This window comes from Culex pipiens, unplaced genomic scaffold, assembly GCF_016801865.2.
Source record: "Culex pipiens pallens isolate TS unplaced genomic scaffold, TS_CPP_V2 Cpp_Un0014, whole genome shotgun sequence".
NCBI classification, from domain to species: domain Eukaryota; kingdom Metazoa; phylum Arthropoda; class Insecta; order Diptera; family Culicidae; genus Culex; species Culex pipiens.
Genome location: NW_026292831.1, coordinates 150,207 through 169,825, shown reverse-complemented (window position 1 = coordinate 169,825; position 19,619 = coordinate 150,207). Strand labels below are relative to the sequence as shown.

The 19,619-nt window shown below is 34.1% G+C and overlaps 1 protein-coding gene across 1 annotated transcript in view; it reads left to right on the top strand.

The window, feature by feature from the left end:
* LOC120428269 (serine/threonine-protein kinase 32B-like) overlaps positions 1–19,619 on the top strand; it is a 92,324-nt gene that overhangs the window by 58,784 nt on the left and 13,921 nt on the right. The window contains exon 4 of the mRNA XM_052711425.1: positions 5,569–5,694. Within this exon, the coding sequence (XP_052567385.1) occupies positions 5,569–5,694 (126 nt within the window). The remainder of the gene's footprint in view (positions 1–5,568; positions 5,695–19,619) is intronic.

The window sequence follows — 19,619 nt, the reverse complement described above, 5'->3', positions numbered from 1 at the left end:
TTCATAAAGTCAATACATTCAGTAAAAATATCAACATTCCCTTAACATGTTTAACAAATCAACTTTATTACTAATTTCTTTTGATAGGGTTCGCAGACCTTAAATTTTTCTGGCTCATCGGCAAGGTCTGATAAAAAAAAACCTATCCTACGATAGTTCGTATTTCATTTGAAAGGTCTTTTGATTATCTAACTAACGTTGGGTCGCATGATGGACCCGGACATCATTTTTACAGAAATATTCGAGATCCGGCCACCAAAAAGTGTATAAATAACAGTTAAGTGCTAATAACTTTTGATAAGGTTGTCAGATCCTTGATGTTTTAGGCTCATTTGAAAGGTCTTTTGATTATCTAACTAAAGACAGGTCGCATGATGGACCCGGACATCATTTTTACAGAAATATCTGAGATCCGGCCACCAAAAAGTGTATAAATAACAGTTAAGTGCTAATAACTTTTGATAGGGTTGTCAGATCCTTGATGTTTTAGGCTCATTTGAAAGGTCTTTTGATTATCTAACTAACGACAGGTCGCATGATGGACCCGGACATCATTTTTACAGAAATATCTGAGATCCGGCCACCAAAAAGTGTATAAATAACAGTTAAGTGCTAATAACTTTTGATAGGGTTGTCAGATCCTTGATGTTTTAGGCTCATTTGAAAGGTCTTTTGATTATCTAACTAACGACAGGTCGCATGATGGACCCGGACATCATTTTTACAGAAATATCTGAGATCCGGCCACCAAAAAGTGTATAAATAACAGTTAAGTGCTAATAACTTTTGATAGGGTTGTCAGATCCTTGATGTTTTAGGCTCATTTGAAAGGTCTTTTGATTATCTAACTAACGACAGGTCGCATGATGGACCCGGACATCATTTTTACAGAAATATCTGAGATCCGGCCACCAAAAAGTGTATAAATAACAGTTAAGTGCTAATAACTTTTGATAGGGTTGTCAGATCCTTGATGTTTTAGGCTCATTTGAAAGGTCTTTTGATTATCTAACTAACGACAGGTCGCATGATGGACCCGGACATCATTTTTACAGAAATAACTGAGATCCGGCCACCAAAAAGTGTATAAATAACAGTTAAGTGCTAATAACTTTTGATAGGGTTGTCAGATCCTTGATGTTTTAGGCTCATTTGAAAGGTCTTTTGATTATCTAACTAAAGACAGGTCGCATGATGGACCCGGACATCATTTTTACAGAAATATCTGAGATCCGGCCACCAAAAAGTGTATAAATAACAGTTAAGTGCTAATAACTTTTGATAGGGTTGTCAGATCCTTGATGTTTTAGGCTCATTTGAAAGGTCTTTTGATTATCTAACTAACGACAGGTCGCATGATGGACCCGGACATCATTTTTACAGAAATATCTGAGATCCGGCCACCAAAAAGTGTATAAATAACAGTTAAGTGCTAATAACTTTTGATAGGGTTGTCAGATCCTTGATGTTTTAGGCTCATTTGAAAGGTCTTTTGATTATCTAACTAACGACAGGTCGCATGATGGACCCGGACATCATTTTTACAGAAATATCTGAGATCCGGCTACCAAAAAGTGTATAAATAACACTTAAGTGCTAATAACTTTTGATAGGGTTGTCAGATCCTTGATGTTTTAGGCTCATTTGAAAGGTCTTTTGATTATCTAACTAACGTTGGGTCGCATGATGGACCCGGACATCATTTTTACAGAAATATTCGAGATCCGGCCACCAAAAAGTGTATAAATAACAGTTAAGTGCTAATAACTTTTGATAAGGTTGTCAGATCCTTGATGTTTTAGGCTCATTTGAAAGGTGTTTTGATTATCTAACTAACGACAGGTCGCATGATGGACCCGGACATCATTTTTACAGAAATATCTGAGATCCGGCCACCAAAAAGTGTATAAATAACAGTTAAGTGCTAATAACTTTTGATAGGGTTGTCAGATCCTTGATGTTTTAGGCTCATTTGAAAGGTGTTTTGATTATCTAACTAACGACAGGTCGCATGATGGACCCGGACATCATTTTTACAGAAATATCTGAGATCCGGCCACCAAAAAGTGTATAAATGACACTTAAGTGCTAATAACTTTTGATAGGGTTGTCAGATCCTTGATGTTTTAGGCTCATTTGAAAGGTGTTTTGATTATCTAACTAACGACAGGTCGCATGATGGACCCGGACATCATTTTTACAGAAATATCTGAGATCCGGCCACCAAAAAGTGTATAAATAACAGTTAAGTGCTAATAACTTTTGATAAGGTTGTCAGATCCTTGATGTTTTAGGCTCATTTGAAAGGTCTTTTGATTATCTAACTAACGACAGGTCGCATGATGGACCCGGACATCATTTTTACAGAAATATCTGAGATCCGGCCACCAAAAAGTGTATAAATAACAGTTAAGTGCTAATAACTTTTGATAGGGTTGTCAGATCCTTGATGTTTTAGGCTCATTTGAAAGGTGTTTTGATTATCTAACTAACGACAGGTCGCATGATGGACCCGGACATCATTTTTACAGAAATATCTGAGATCCGGCCACCAAAAAGTGTATAAATAACAGTTAAGTGCTAATAACTTTTGATAGGGTTGTCAGATCCTTGATGTTTTAGGCTCATTTGAAAGGTCTTTCGATTATCTAACTAACGATGGGTAGCATGATGGACCCGGACATCATTTTCGTTGAAATATCTGAGATCCGGCCTCCAAAAAGTGTATAAATAACACTTAAGTGCTAATAACTTTTGATAGGGTTGTCAGATCTTCAATGTTTTGGGCTCATTGGAATGGTCTTTCAAATACCTTTCTGAAAATGTATAACATGATAGGGTTTCTTGCAAAAACCACCCTTTTTACAATCTTCCGGACATACGCCAAAATCGTTTTTTTAGCATAACTTTTGAAGTACTTTACTAAACTTCATAATTTTCAATAGGGACTTATGAGACCCCAAGACAAATCGAATAAGACCAAAACGGTCCAAATCGATTAAGCCAGTGCTGAGATAATCGAGTGCATATTTTTTGGTGCACAGACCCACATCCCTACACACACACACACACACAGACATTTGCTCAGAATTTGATTCTGAGTCGATAGGTATACGTGAAGGTGGGTCTACAAGGTCGAATTAAGAAGTTCATTTTCCGAGTGATTTTATAGCCTTTCCTCAGTAAGGTGAGGAAGGCAAAAAAACCTCAAATTTGTCCACTGCAACTGGTTTTCTGGTTAGATCGGCTCACTCCCTGGTGAAACAAAAACACTCTTAAAGCGAGAAGTTACAACCTGACTCAGTGAGTAACTACCATAACGAACGAAAATAGATTGCGCATTGATGGTCTATTAAGATCTCGAGGGAAATAAAAATAAAATGTAATAGCTAATTAAATGAAAGACAAATGAATCATGAAAACATGTCAATTTTGTTATTCCACGTCAAACCGGCAGGATCCAGATCAATTTGGCTCAAATTTGGCGTGAATGTTCCTTGGTAAAATAAATTAGACCCCTATTTTTTTTTGTTTGGTGATTAGGGTGGTTCTATTCGAAATAAAGGGGTCCAAAAATAATTTTTCTAAAATCATATCTCCGGTACATTTCAAAGGAAATGTGATTAGTCGGGCCATCTTACTGGTTTGATGTGGAATAGCAGATATTTAAAATATGACCAATTGTATGTTTGCAACGTAAAATTCAACAATTCAAAGCAAGCTTATCCAGGAAAAATAACATCCTCTTCTGATTTATCACACTTTCATCGCAAGCTTAAAATAACCTTCCGAAAATAAAGGTGCACATCACGCCGCCTCCAAATCTGGCCTCCCATAATCGGATTTGTCAGTCCTGGTTGATTCCGACTGCTTTTTTTTCCTACCCAGAAACGTACAGAATGCGAGTGTCCTTTTGCTTCCGAAAGCACGGCAAGGTTAGTATTCATAATGCCATCTTCTTCGTCACCACCGTCAGTCCGTCCAAAGCCAGGAAATCCCCCCGTGCTTCTTGGAAAGCTCGACTTCCTTTTCAAACCACCCCCGTAAGGATTCTCCGCGTATAGGCTTATTGCGAAATGGCACACGGATTTGAAGTTGGAGGAAGGAGGTTAATCTGATTCGTATTTTCCACGAGTCGTTGATTCAAAATTTCGTTTTCCCAAACGGGTTCAAAACGAATGGGCGATTGTTGCGACGATATTTTCATTTGCAAGCAAGGTGGCAGCACCTTCGGAAAAGTTCAGGGGCGTCACAACATTCAACAAAAACTCCGAGCAAATGTCGGTGGGGTTTGTGAAGACATGATTTTTGACACTCAAATTTCTCAGCACTAACTGAACCGATTTTTTCCGGGTTTGTTCCATTCGATCCGGTTTAGGATCTCACAAGTCCCTATTGAAAATCATAAAGTTTGGTGAAGTCCTTACCAAGTTTTGCTAAAAATACTGTTTTGATGGTCGTTGAAATGCTTCCTTAAATTGGAAATAGGTGGCAGCACTGAACTTTACAGTGTCTGAGCTAATTAAGCGTTAGCATTAGCGTTAGCCACGTGATATAGGGTGCGACTCCAACCACTTACTGGTGGATTGAGCTACGAATTGACAAGCACAACAAGGATTTCTTAACGGTCTAGATTCTGATGTTCCTAATACTCCTCTCCAAAAGGAACGCTAATGTCAACACTTGAACCTCCTACTCCAAAACAACCATCGAAACCCCTTTAAACGATACGGACGGAAATGTTACGCCACCGTGTTTAGTCGCATTTCGAATAGTTGAAATGGAGATGATTCCGAGTATCCTCGCTGGAATCCGTCCATGAAGCCGTAACCTCCTGCTCTCCTTGCTCGTTAAGAGACCCGTCATCAGCACGACGACCGACGACTAAACTCATGAATGTTTCACTCCGGCCTGATCCTTTCTTTAGCCGGGATCGGATTACGATGCAAAGCGTGATTTCCGAATTGGCTTCGGATTGCCCCACGAACCCGGGCTAGGACTCTGGTGGCAATAAATAGATTATGCCAAGCGGGTTCCTCTCCGTTTACGGGTTCAAGTTCGTGCGCTTGGCTGGGAATTGAGATGCAAATTTCTGATTCAGCTTATGGAGAGGGTTGAGGAGATTTCATTGTGATTGCCGAAGCGGAAACACAACGGATACTTGAGAGGCAGACTCCTTTTCAGTTACATTCATGGACATTAGAGGCTATGGTAATTGTCCGAGAAGTGAATGCACATTGTACCATCTACATATTCATGTAGGTTGACCCTTTTGCTTTGCTAACATATCGGAGATATCTTTAAATAATGTTATCAAAATAAAGAAGAAAATCAACAAATCTACGGAAATCCAAAAACAAGGCAATTTCAGCCAATTTCCTATCAGTGAACTTGCTACTTTTGAAAAATATACTTTAAACCAAAAAAAAAACAGATTTAACTTAAAACGTTCAGTTCAACTTCGGAAACCCCTCTTCCAAACCACTCACTCATCCATGTTGTTAACCCTTTTGCCCTTGCATCTATGAAACCTTCTTTTTTGACCTTCTATCTCTCTCTTCATTCCAGGACACTCGCACCTCACCGACTTTAACATCGCAACCCGGTTACAGCCGGACGGGTTGGCCTGCAGCATGTCTGGCACCAAGCCGTACATGGCTCCGGAAGTTTTCATGTGTGCCTTAGAGGAAATCGGTGAGTAACACGGTTGATGGGTGACGGAACCTGTCGCAAAGAGGTGAAATCTTACACATTCTACACACAACACCAATGCACTTAAAAATTGGAGCGTTTATTGGTACGGTATATCCACGCATCCTTCCTACCCTGTAGATTCTGTGAAGCATGATCCGTTCGCAGAATTCTCTCTGCGGTAAACACAACGCAGTAGGGCTGGCCGCTTTAACTTTTGTAATACATTTTCGGGTGTTCTCGGATGTACTGCAATGATTAATAATGACAGGAAAAAATCTTGGGGAGTACTTTAATCACAAGACTTTCCAGCATGCTTTCATCCGACAAGCTGCGTTTGTGTTACAGTAGATTAGATTAGATATGGGTCTGGATCGATGCCATGGGAGCTGTCATCACAATCTCAAAAAAGCAACGAAAAACATTGAATTCCCAATAATTATTCTTGAAATTTGATCATAATATTTACCATTTTTCACAGGAGTAGTTTTGTAGCGATCCATTTGCCTATGACCAAAGTATATATATTAGATAAGGTAAGGTGGGTTTTTCAGCTGTCAAAAAAAATTGGCAAGAAATCAGGATTTTATTTGAAGAAAAGTGATTTTTCTTTGCATTTTTCGGGCAAATTTCACAGGTTTTTTCAGCATGGGTGCTTAGCATGCCAAACATTAGGGTGCGGGACATTTCGCCGAATGGACATTTTGCCGAATGGACATTTCACCGAATTAAATAAACGGTTTGAGAATACTTCTGTGAGTTTTAACATTCTTTCAAACATGAATCGTTCTTTGTTTTAGCTTTTGGTAATTTTGGTGTTTTTATATTTTTGTTTACCTTTAATTTTAATTTTTTTTTTTTAATTCTGCTGTCCATTCGGCGAAACGTACCAGATGAGCAATTCTCGAAATCGGTATTTTTTCTTCAATTTTAATTTTTGTATTTTTTTAATCAGACTGAAACTTTTTTGGTGCCTTCGGTATGCCGAAAGAAGCCATTTTGCATCATTAGTTTGTCCATATAATTTTCCATACAAATTTGGCAGCTGTCCATACAAAAATGATGTATGAAAATTCAAAAATCTGTATCTTTTGAAGGAATTTTTTGATCGATTTGGTGTCTGCGGCAAAGTTGTAGGTATGGATACGGACTACACTGGAAAAAAATTAATACACGGTAAAAAAAAAAATGGTGATTTTTTTATTTAACTTTTTATCACTAAAACTTGATTTGGAAAAAACACTATTTTTATTTTTTTTTTATTTTTTGATATGTTTTAGAGGTCATAAAATGCCAACTTTTCAGAAATTTCCAGGTTGTGCAAAAAATTATTGACCGAGTTATGAATTTTTTAATCAATACTGATTTTTTCAAAAAATTGAAATCTTGGTCGCAAAAATTTTTCAACTTTATTTTTTGATTTAAAATCAAATTTGCAATCAAAAAGTACTTTGATAAAGTGCACCGTTTTCAAGTTAAATCCATATTTAGGTAACTTTTTTGAAAATAGTCAAAAAATTTCATTTTTTTAAATTAGTGCACATGTTTGCCCACCTTTGAAAAAAATATTTTTGAAAAGCTGAGAAAATTCTCTATATTTTGCTTGTTTAGACTTTGTTTATACGACCTTTAGTTGCTGAGATATTGCAATGCAAAGGTTTAAAAACAGGAAAATTGAAGTTTTCTAAGTTTCACCCAAACAGCCCACCATTTTTCAATGTCGATAACTCAGCAACTAATGGTCCGATTTTCAATGTCAAAATATGAAATATTTGTGAAATTTTCCGATCCTTTCGAAAACAATATTTTCAAAATTTTCAAATCAAGACTAACATTTCAAAAGGTCAAAACATTCAATTTTACGCCCTTTCAAAATGTTAGTCTTGATTTGAAAATTTTGAAAATATTGTTTTCGAAAAGATCGAAAAATTTCACAAATGTTTCATATTTTAACATCTAAAATCGGACCATTAGTTGCTGAGATATCGACATTGAAAAATGGTGGGCTGTTTGGGTGAGATATATAAAACATCAATTTTTCTGCTTTTAAACCTTTGCATTGCAATATCTCAGCAACTTAAGGTCGTATCAACAAAATCCGAAGAAGCAAAATATAGAGAATTTTCTCAGCTTTTCAAAAATATTTTTTCCAAAAGTGGGCAAACATGTGCACTAATTTTATAAAATGAAAAACTGCGACTATTTTCAAAAAAGGCACCAAAATAGGAATTTAACTTGAAAACGGTGGACTTTATCAAAAATTTCAGTTAAGTACATTTTGTTTGCAAATTTGATTTTACATCGAAAAATGAAGTTAAAAAATTGTTGCGACCAAAATTTAGATTTTTTGAAAAAATCAGTATTGATTCAAAAATTCATAACTCGCTCAATGATTTTTGCACAACCTGGAAATTTCTGAAAAGTTGGCATTTTATGTCCTCTAAAACATATCAAAAAATTAAAAAAAATTAAAATAGTGTTTTTTTGCAAAATGAGTTTTAGTGATAAAAAGTTAAATAAAAAATCACCAAATTTTTTTTACCGTGTATCATTTTTTTCCAGTGTAGTCCGTATCCATACCTACAACTTTGCCGAAGACACCAAATCGATCAAAAAATTCCTTCAAAAGATACAGATTTTTGAATTTTCACACATCATTTTTGTATGGACAGCTGCCAAATTTGTATGGAAAATTATATGGACAAACTAATGATGCAAAATGGCTTCTTTGGGCATACCGAAGGCACCAAAAAAGTTTCAGTCGGATTATAAAATACAAAAAAAATCGAATGATTGAAATCCTAGAGATCCTTTGCTCAGAAAAATAAATTTAACATTTAGAATAGTAAACAAGACGAAGTTTAACTATTTTTAATAGTTTTCATAGAGTTTTCCTTCATAACTTCCCCTCCTTTTTAAAGGTCCTTTCCTCAAACCCGAGCTGGGATGGCATTTCTAGGAAGATCGGATGGTGGAGGACGCAAAAAGGGGCCCGGAAAAAATATATAAATATAAATTTCATTATAAAAAGGCGCAAAAGTGAGTGTTTTGTGCTCGGGGGGCACTTTGAGATCCTCGTCCTCGACGTTTGGAATCCCCCGGAGGCTGTTCAAGGCTGCTCCAGCTGCTGCGTGTGAACCCCTGCGTGTTGATGGGGACCCTGTTTGAGATGGGTTCAACCATATTATACCCCCAATGTATGACGATGTTTCAAACGAGGGGGGCGCCATTGAGCTGCTGCAAGGAATGTGTTGGAATATTAAAATTTCTGCATTTTAATTTAATAAAGAGGCAGGGCGTGACACCGATATACTTGGCTTGCTGTGTACGAGATCGGCGGGGTCGGTGCGCGGCATGTATGAATTTATTAACGCTGCTATCTTTTACTAAAAGGGAAGGGCTGTTTGGTGTTTTGTGCTAGACATTTAAGTGTCCATAATTTTGTTGCCTCACAAGATGAGTTTAAAAATAGCTTTGGTAAAATTTACCGCTAAAACAAAGTGCCGTTTCTTCAACATGGGAAAAATTAAAAGATTTTTTCGAGAAAATATACCTGAGCAATTATATACCAAAACTGGAAAAGGATTTTATTTGTATTTGTTGAGTTGGCTCAAATTTTGTTGGGGCCTTCCCTATGACCAAGGAAGCTATTTTTTGTCATTGGTTCACCCATACAATTTTGGCAGCTGTTCATACAAAATAGGTACGTTGAGGACCCCGTGGCGCGGTGGTTAGCGGCTTCGGCTGCCGATCCCTCATGTGTGCTAAGGGGCCCGGGTTCGATTCCCGCCCATCTCCTCTGGGTGTTCTGTGTTTGTCCCGTTAGTTAGTAAATTCAGTCTGAAAAGACGGTGTGATGTCTATAAAAAATATTCGAAAATGTGTAGCTTTTGAAATAATTTTCTTATCAATTTCGTGTTTTCGGCAAAGTTGAAGGTATTGTTGTATTCAGAAAAAATAGGTACACGGAAAAAGGCCGATTTTTTAATTAGCTTTTTTTACATAAACTCAATTTCCCAAAATCCGTATTTTTTTTATTTTCGATATTTTTGGATATGTCTAAGGAACAAAAACCTGCAACTTTCGAGCCATAGAGAAGTATGGTAAAAAAATCTGGAAAATATCGAAATTACCTACAAAAATTTTTTTGACCTAATTTATTCATGTAAAATTCAATTTTCAATCGAAAAGTACTTTACAGTAATTTTGATAAAGGGCCCGTTTTCAAGAGATATCCACCGAATGTATGATTTCAGCGAAATATTTTTTTTTTATTTTTAAAAATAGTGACCAAGAGTGACTATTTCTGAAAATATTTTGTTTTACCTCAGAAAATTTTCAATAAAATTGATCTGGTTGATGAGATACAGCGGCTTAAAGAAAACTAAACAAAAACATCTTTTTTTTTAAGTCTCACCCAACTTTGTTTCAATGTATTTGAAGCAAAATTTAAAAAAAAGGTATCTGATTTTTTGGAAAAAATACGTGAAATTTGCAACACTGACCAATGAATTTCAACCTACTTGTTTCTAAAAATGGCAATTTTGGTTTCTTTGGTCATAAAAAAGTACACACAAAGTTTCACCCAAATCAAAAACACAAAAAATAAATTTTGAATAAATTTGCTCATTCTTGGGACATCTTTCTTTTTTTTTTTTTTGTACAGTCATGCCCCGGTTTTGCACGCCTCGGTTTTGCACTGCCACGGTTTTGATTCGTTCAGCTGCATCGGTTAAGCATGGTCCAGTGCATAACCGAGGCACAGAGCTTATGAGATTTTTGCTACATTGGCTTTAATCGTATGAAAAATCATGAAAACATCAAAAAATTATAGTGTTCTGGAATCGGGATGATGTCAGCTATCAATTAAATTATAATTTCATGAAAATTTTCACAAAAATACGTATTTTTCCTGTATTTGAAAATGCAATGCAAAAAATGCAATTTTTTTTTTTGAAAACACTCAATATTTTAACAAAACTACGTATTTTCGAAAAAAAAACTCAAAATTTCAGTGATTACAATATGGGTTTCAAATGATCGGGATTTTTTCATACATTTCGAATGTAATAACAACATATTTTGAAACCACTCAAAATTTTCACAAAACTACGTATTTAAAAAAATACTCAAAATTTCTGTTTTTACAATATGGGTATCAAACGATCAGGATTTATTCATATATTTCGAATGTAACAACAACATTTTTTTTAAAATACTTAAAATTTTCACAAAACTACGTGTTTTCGAAAAAATACTAAAAATTTCAGTTTTTACAACATGGGTATCAAACGACGTACAAAAAAATTCCGATATACATTTTTAAATTTTAAATATTTATTTGATGTGTTTTAGGGGACTAAAGGTGGGTGTTTTTACGAAACATCAAAAACCTGGATAGAAAAAATATTAAAATCATGTTTTAAAGAGCAATTTTTTAAAGAGGTTTTTTAGGTACCGTAAACTGGGGTGCGATTGATAATCCGGGGTGACATTGATAGAAATTTGATTTGGCCACTTATTTTGATACAACCAATTTAACAGTCACAATTTTGCACATATGTTCGATAATAAGGTAGCCCTTGGTGCTAATATACTCAAAATTCTCAAAAATGTTGAGCTACGAATTTGACGGGCATTTGAAAAACCTTTCAAAGTCATCCCGGGCTATCAATGTCACCCCAGTTTACGGTACCTTTTTCTCGACTGTCTCCGATTTCAATCAATTTCTACGCTTATATAATAGCCAGGCGACTTCCACAAACAAATTGAACGAAATAAAAATCAACCGAGTCCAAATGAAATTGCTTCAAGGCAAAATTTAATTTGTAAACGAAATGTACTTAACTTTTTTTTATAACGTGTACTGTTTTCAAGTTAAAGTTACTTTAAGGTATAAATTTTATTTTTTTTTTCCTTTTTTTGCATTTTAAAATCATTTTTAAAAGAAAAGCACCCCCGTAAAAATATTTGTGAAAACCTGAACTTATTGTAACATTTTCTGATCTTTTCAAAAATAACATTTTTTTTAATCAAGCTTTACCGTTGAAAAAGTCTATAATTAAATAGTTTTTCCAATTTCATAGTTTAGACCAAATTATAAAATGTTTGAAATATTTTAGATAAAATTATTAGAGAATTTCTCAAAAGTTTCATTATTTAACATGAAATTAGGACCAACAGTTTCCGAGAAATCAACACTTGAAAATTACAGGCGAAAGATGAATTATTTGTAAACTAATTGTTCGATTTTCAAAGTTCCAGAGAGAAAATTGTAGGAAATTTTCTAAGGTTTTCGAAAATATTTTTACAGAAGTGCTTTTTCTTTCTAGTAGTGCAAAGTTCAAAACGAAAAAACACGGAATAATAACAATAAAGCTAAATAAAAGATTTTTGATTTGATTTTGGGGAGGTTTCATTTAATAAAAAAATCATATCTCTTAAGAGCGCTGCAAATATTTTTCGAAGTTTTTGTCCCTCGACTCTAGCCGAAGTTGAAGGTGGGGCAAAAAAATCATAACCTACAACTTTGCCGAAAACACCAAATCGATTTGAAAATATCTTCTCAGAAACAGAATTTCCTACATTTACATACCCGTTTTGATGACCAGCCCCCAATATTGTATGAAGACTTGGGGACCATCCATTAACCACGTGGACACTTTAGGGGTGGGAGGGGGTTTGGTGATTGTCCACGATCCATAAAAAAAATTATTGTATGGACAATTGTCCACGAGGGGGGGGGGGGGGGGGTAACAGATTCCCAAAAAAGTGTCCACGTGGTTTGTAGATGGTCCCGTGTCTAATCTAAATCTAATAATGCCTTAGGTTAGATGACGCCTAGCCTCTTCTTGTCATTTATTAACATTTGTAGTGTACCATTGCAATAGAATGCATTGAAACATCACAAAACGTTAAACCAGCCAGGCCTACTGCGTAAAGTTTACCGCAGAGATGATTGGTTGAATTGGATTGAGTTTGAGCACGGGGTGTGTGTTCAAACCACAATACAGTTCTGAATCTACAGGGGAGGAAGAAGCGTGGGGACACACTTGGTTTGTGGATTGTCCCGTGTATAGAAAACTAATGATGCTAAATTGCTTATTTTGGCATTGCATGCATGGAAAATGTTTCATCCAAATAAAGAAATTTAAATTTAAAAATCACGAAAACATTTGCAGGAATCGTGGAGAATTAGTCAGAGGACCTTCAAATTCTTACTTTGGATTGGTTCTGAAATTTCGTAATTATTTCTATCGAAAAGAGCAAAAAATATCGCAAAAGTTCATTAGTAGAAATTATTCGTAGATGCTATTGTGCTTTGGCGTCATCCATAAAGTACGTACGCTCTTAGGGGGGGAGGGGGGGTTCCCGAAGGTGTGACAAGATGTGACGAAGGGGGGAGGGGGGGTTTGCGAGACTGTGACGTCACGCAAGGTATTTTTATGATTGCATAATATTAATTCGAAATGTAGACAATTAAATTAAATCCTCTGTTCTAAAATTGTTTGCTTACTTTTATTTAGGATCACATCAAATTGATTATATAGTCAAAATTTGTTTATTCAGCTGGAACTTCAATATTTTGCTAATTCTTGCTCGATAAAAATAAATGCTTTGAAAGCAGGGTGTTCATAAGAAAACTGCTATAAGTGCTTTGAACTTATTAGATACAAAGCTGTGAAAAAAAGTTTTCAAGAATTTTAATATACATGAATGTTTTACCAGGTCTTCTTATTTTTAAAAGATACAAAACTGCAATGTTTATTAAAAAAATAAATAATTAAACAACTTATAATTTTTTTTTCTTATTTAAAATGGCAAAAATACCAGAATTATGAAAGTTTAAAGAAATAAAAACTAAAAAATCCCATTGAAAACAAGGGGGGGGGTCTGGCAAAATTTGACGTACTTTTTGAGGGGGGGTCTACCTTGCGTGACAAAGTGTGACATAGGGGGGAGGGGGGGTTAATTTTGGCCGATTTTCACGTGACATACTTTATGGATGACGCCTTTTGAGCTGTCCGCAAAATTTAATTTTAAGTTTATGAACTACAAGCAGGCCTTGCAATATTTTCAGTGAGCTTTTGTTAGGAAAGCTTGTTCAATCAGAATTTCGCATTTCTCCATCGTGCTTACATGCATAAGCTAAAATTCATTTATTTTGCCTTGACGCAGACACGTGCTATGCCAGTCCACCTTCCGGAAAAAGGGAGGGGGTGGGCGAGGGCAACAAAATACGCAGCAAGCAATATTGCATGAAAAAATGGAAAATATTTATCGAGAATAGTTTTCCAGTGGAGCGTAAAATTGATTTTGCTTGATTAAAAATTTGTACATACATTCATGAATTTGGTTGTGTTTATTTTAGGTGCATGAATAATATTTAAAAACATCAATTTGAATAAAACTTGCAAATATAATTTCTCGAACAACGGATTGACATTCGATGTGACTGATGCAGTCACCTGTGAAAGCTTGTTGTGAGGGATTTTAGGGGATCGTATTTTCCTGGTAGTAACCAGCTGCGACAGAGCTTTCAGCGTTTGCTAATCTTTTTTGTTGGAACAATATATTGCTAAAAAAATAAATCTGCTGGGGAATAGGGTGATCAAAATATTAAAAAAAATTGGGGTTGAAAAGAAAACTTGTATTTTTCCCAAAACTGTGCACAAGCCTAAAAGTCTTACAAATCCAAAGTTAGGAGAAAAGTGGAAAAAGCTAATTAAAACAAGTAAAAATTTAAGTCGTCCTATAATCCTACCATCCTGATTGCAAGTCCACACTGTGCCGGTATGTTTGGATAGTTTTCCCGGGTGCTCTCTGTCCCTGCAATGTTTTTTTTGTGTGTTACATGTAGCTTGTTATGTTTACTAATCCGACTGTAGTGTGTAAGCCCTGACTGCTCTAGGAGGCTTTCACGGATTGGAAAACTTTGAAACATATCTATCCACACACACACAGTCAGTAGCAACTTAAAAAAAATGAATTTCAGTTTTAAAATGTTTCGATTTCAATTTTTAAGCAAAAAAATTAAACTTAAGAAAAAAATAAAATTTAACGAAATTTTAATTTGAAATTTTTCATGCACCTAAGTGTAGCGACTGATGCTCTTTCACAACAGGCTGAAACTGAAATTGAAAACAAACAAAAAAAAAGTTTCTGCTGTGTAGGCAAAACGAATTTTTGTACAGCTTCTGCTCGGTGAGAGCAAATCGACACTCTCACATGTTGCTGGAAAAGCTTTACGTTTTTTTTTTTTTTTTCGCTCAAACCAGTCAACTCTAGTTTTTATTCCAGCGAAAAAAAAGTGTCGAATAACTAAATTAAAGTTGCTGCCAACTTTTTGTTCAACTGAACGGGTTTCTCCCACCCCCTCACCACTATTGTTGGTTAGTGAAAATTTCCCATAGAGTTAAATTCGATCGCCACGTGCTCGTCCTTGCGTGGTTATTTTTTCGACTCTTTTTTTTTGTGCAGGACATTGATGGAAATTGTTTTTGCTATCATGTGTCAGATGGTGTGAGTGTTTTTAGTTGATTTAGTTAGCGACCGGATTGTAACTAGTCAGCTGGAATCAGTGCAATCATGTGGTAATGATTGGTTTTGGACGTGATTTTTATTCCATGGTTTTGATTTTGACAAGAGAGGTTAAAGTAATTTATATATCACCCCTTTTTTGATATAATTTCAACCTCAATTCATGTGGAATTTGTGAAATAACACAAAAAAAGATGTTAATTTACAATATTATTAAGTTTTAAGCTTTGAAATATTGTAATTTGGCATGATTGTATGTGTTATTTCATATATTCTATTTTTTTCCAACTTATAATCTGTCAGCATTCCCCGATGTTAATTTACCTTTTTTTTTACTTTCAAATAAATAACGATATGAATTATTAAATTTGATTTTCTAGGAAAACACTATTGAATTAAATTATTTTTGGCTGTAAACAATCTCCTATTCAATCCACGGCGTGTTTTCTGGACAACCTTAAGGAGAAAAAATAGTCATCGCTACTTTCAAAAGTATCTTATAGGAAATTTTCTCAGCTTTCCAATGCTTCTAAGAGCGAAATGTTTCATCGGGAAATTTCTGAGATATCTCTATTTTATGTTTTTTCTTTTAAAATCCTTGATTATTAATTAGACACTTTTAAATAACAGTCCTGGAAACTTGTCAAATGATGTGTTTCATGTGTCTTTTACTCATCAAAATGTGCAGAATAAGACAAGAAACAACTTTGTAGAAGGTTGCAAACCGCTGAACATTTTGAAAATTATGTTTTGTCTAAGTTTTTGAATATATGCGATTTATTCAGAAATTAAAATCATAAAGCAGTGTAAAAATATATTTTGTACAAGAATTATTTGATAATTACATATTTTTTGTGTACAAATAACACGTGTCTACTCTGATTTAGCTTGTTCAACCGAAACTTTGGCAGGTTTGTGATTGTTAATGGTATTATTGAATTTTAATGAATAAATTTGATATTTTCTTAAGCAAACATTAACCTGGAACATACATACAAATATGATTTGAAATCGAAAATATACTACATATTACTGTAGCAAGCTTCAAAAGTCATATTTTTAGAGTATAAAATAAAAATAAAATTTTATAAAATGTTTTCTGTTGAAAATGCACTTAAAAGTAGCAATAAAACTCGGGTCTTCCAATTCAGAATGCTGAAAACACCGTCACAAAAATTTTTTGTTTGTTTGAACAAAAATTAAATAATATTTTAACAAAAAAAAAACAAACAGAAACTTTCTTTCCAAACTATTTAAAAAAAAATCAAGAAATATATATATATATTTTTTTATAGATGAGATTGAAGATGAGAGACTTATAAACTTCTAAAATATTGCTAATCATTTAATCATTTAATACAAAAAAACTAAAACAATCATTTCATACTAATGAAAAGTATTTCTCCTAAAGCTCGCAACAGTAATTTGCAGTTTAATTTCTAGTATTAAACATGTTTTGTATCCATGCAACTGGTTAGTGTTTGATTAAGGAAATATTATATTTATTCATAACAATCTTGTAATACCCTATCAATCTCAAACCTGTAGAAATTTCGGTTGTTTCAGCTAATTCCAAGCTGAATCAGAGCATACCGGTGTTATTTGTACACAACAATTATGTAATAATCTATTTGTTCTTTAAAAAAAAAATATTTCAATGTGATTTTATTATTTTAATATTTGAATAAATCAACATATTCAAAAATTCAGTTAAAACTTAATTTTCAAAATGTTTAGCGGTTTGCAACCTTCTACAAAGTTGTTTCTTGTCTTATTCTGCACATTTTGATGAGTAAAAGACACATGAAACACATCATTTGACAAGTTTCCTTGACTGTTATTTAAAAGTGTCTAATTAATAATCAAGGATTTTAAAAGAAAAAACATAAAATAGAGATATCTCAGAAATTTCCCGATGAAACATTTCGCTCTTAGAAGCATTGGAAAGCTGAGAAAATTTCCTATAAGACACATTTGAAAGTAGTGATGACTATTTTTTCTCCTTAAGGTTGCCCAGAAAACACGCCGTGCAATCATTACGTAATTTATTTAAGTTCCCAAACCCCCTACTTTGGAATTTTGGAAAATATTTTCATCGGCCTTATTTTATGTAGAAATTTTTAATTAATTTATTTATTTGACGTAGATAAGAGGGTCACCATTCCCAAAAAGGGTTAAATGGGATAAAATGGAATACTTCCCGTCGTTTGACAAAAAAGAGAGTATATTAGGGTGCCCAGAAAAAATGACCCCCTGCTCCACAAGCGGAAAATGGTTTTTTGGGTTATTTTAAGCATCTGTGAAAATTTTGAGCGAAATTGGACGAGATTAACCCATTGATACCTGAGCCTAAAGTTGGCGAAAAAAATGATTTTCATACAAAAATGACTTTTTTAAATCGCTAATAACTTTTTAGGATCGAGTTTTACAGCTTTGGTATGTTCTACAAAGTTGTAGAGCATTAAATTTTCAATAAGAATATCATTTTTGGGAATATTTGGATAGAAGTAGCGCACCGTACAGACCAAACCGTAAGAAAATTGGATTTTCCATACATTTTTTCACCTCCGAGTATCAATGGGTAAATGATGACCGATTTTGCTCATATTTGGCCCAGTGTCCTAAAATAGGTCAAGGAATAATATTCAGCTTGTGGAGCGGGGTTTTGAAAAAAAGTCCCATATTCTGGGCACCCTAGAGTATATCCATTCGATTCCTCACATTTTATTTACATTTTACAGGAAAAAACCAATGGCGTTAAAATATCTGTTCATCAACAGTTGTCAAATTATCATAAAAACTCAAAATATGACCAAAAATCGATTTTTGACACTTTTGCTCAATTCTCAGGGTAGTTTCAGATTTAGCCGGCAAAATTACATGGACAATTTTTGAATTTCATCAGAGTGGTCCCATACATTTTGGCCTTGAAAATTAGACACTTTCAAATGAATATATCTCGAGTTTAAAGAAAAATACCCCTAGGATTTTTAAGCCTTTAAAAAGCTAGATCTCCTCTTCCGAATACAACCTAGCGCTTCAAATTTGGCATGCGCCTTTTCAAGATAATTAAGTTTTAAATTTGCATGCAAATTGACTTGTTTAAAAATAAAAATATTCGTTTTTTAGAGCTCTGAAAGTGCCTCAAACATCACTTTTCTCTAATACTTAACTCTTAATTGCTTTTTGAAAAACAGATTTTTGAAGGTTTGCTCAGAAGCTTTCTCTAAATTTTTTCTTAGAAGGCGTAGATTGCGAGATATATTTTTGGTGTCATCGACAAAGTTGCTTGAATTGGCGAGTCCAACAACTTTCTAGAAGGTGAAAAAATCCCAAAAATATTCCTGAAAAGATAGATTTTCAAAATCACCCTAATAGTGAACCACCCTGGCTTCGAACCAATTCAAAAGTTGCCCTTTATCATTTGCAACAATTCTTCTGAAGACAACAAAGCTCCAAAACTTCACCATTTTTTGGAAAATCTATTTTCCACTTAATTTTTCGATCGGTCAAAAAAATCCAGAATCCAAAAAAATAGAAGCTTAAATATATGTTATGTCATGTTTATTATTTGACGGAAAATAAAAACGAACGCGTTGTAATTCAATTTTTAAAAAAAGCTTCCGTATAAGACTGGTCAAAATCTTTTTTTTAATTTCTTCGAGATTTATTTTAAGAACTTTTTTCTCAGTAACTTTTTTTCTCACAAAAAATCAGTAAAAATAAAAAAGCACTTCAAAATTTTTTTTAATTTTTCATTTATTTTTTCAATTTCACCAAATAGTATAAAATACTTTGTTATTGTAAAAAAAAATGAAATAACAAGCCGTAGTCTCAACATTTGAATGCAAAAAGAGTTTTAAAATGCATTTTACACTAGTTCAGTTGTTTTGCAATCATTGATCTTCAAAAAATTTAAGATTGGACGAAAACAAAAATTTTAACCAAAATAAACCTTTTGTGATACTGAAGATCCAAAAAAAATCAAAAATCAAAAGATTTTTAAATCAACCCAAACATGCTTAAAATGATTCTAAACGCAAGGGAATGCATTTTAAATTGATTTCAGCTGATTGCTCATAATTTTCCATTGAAATTTTGATGATTTTTGAAAAAAATATTTGTTTTGCCCCCTTATTTTTCGGCCAACTTTGAAAGGGGGAGGGGCGACAAAAACTTTAAATAGAATTTGTACCAGCCTAATTGTAAAAACATATTTTTGCAATTCCGTCGTGAAACTACTTACTTTTCCTGTCATTCTTGAACGACGAAATAGCCTACTTTTCTGTACCAAAAATAACAGAATCGAATAGCAACACTTTTCAAAATAAATGCTGAAAAGTTCTACTTTTCAGCACTGAAATGGGTGCTGAAAAGATGAACTTTTC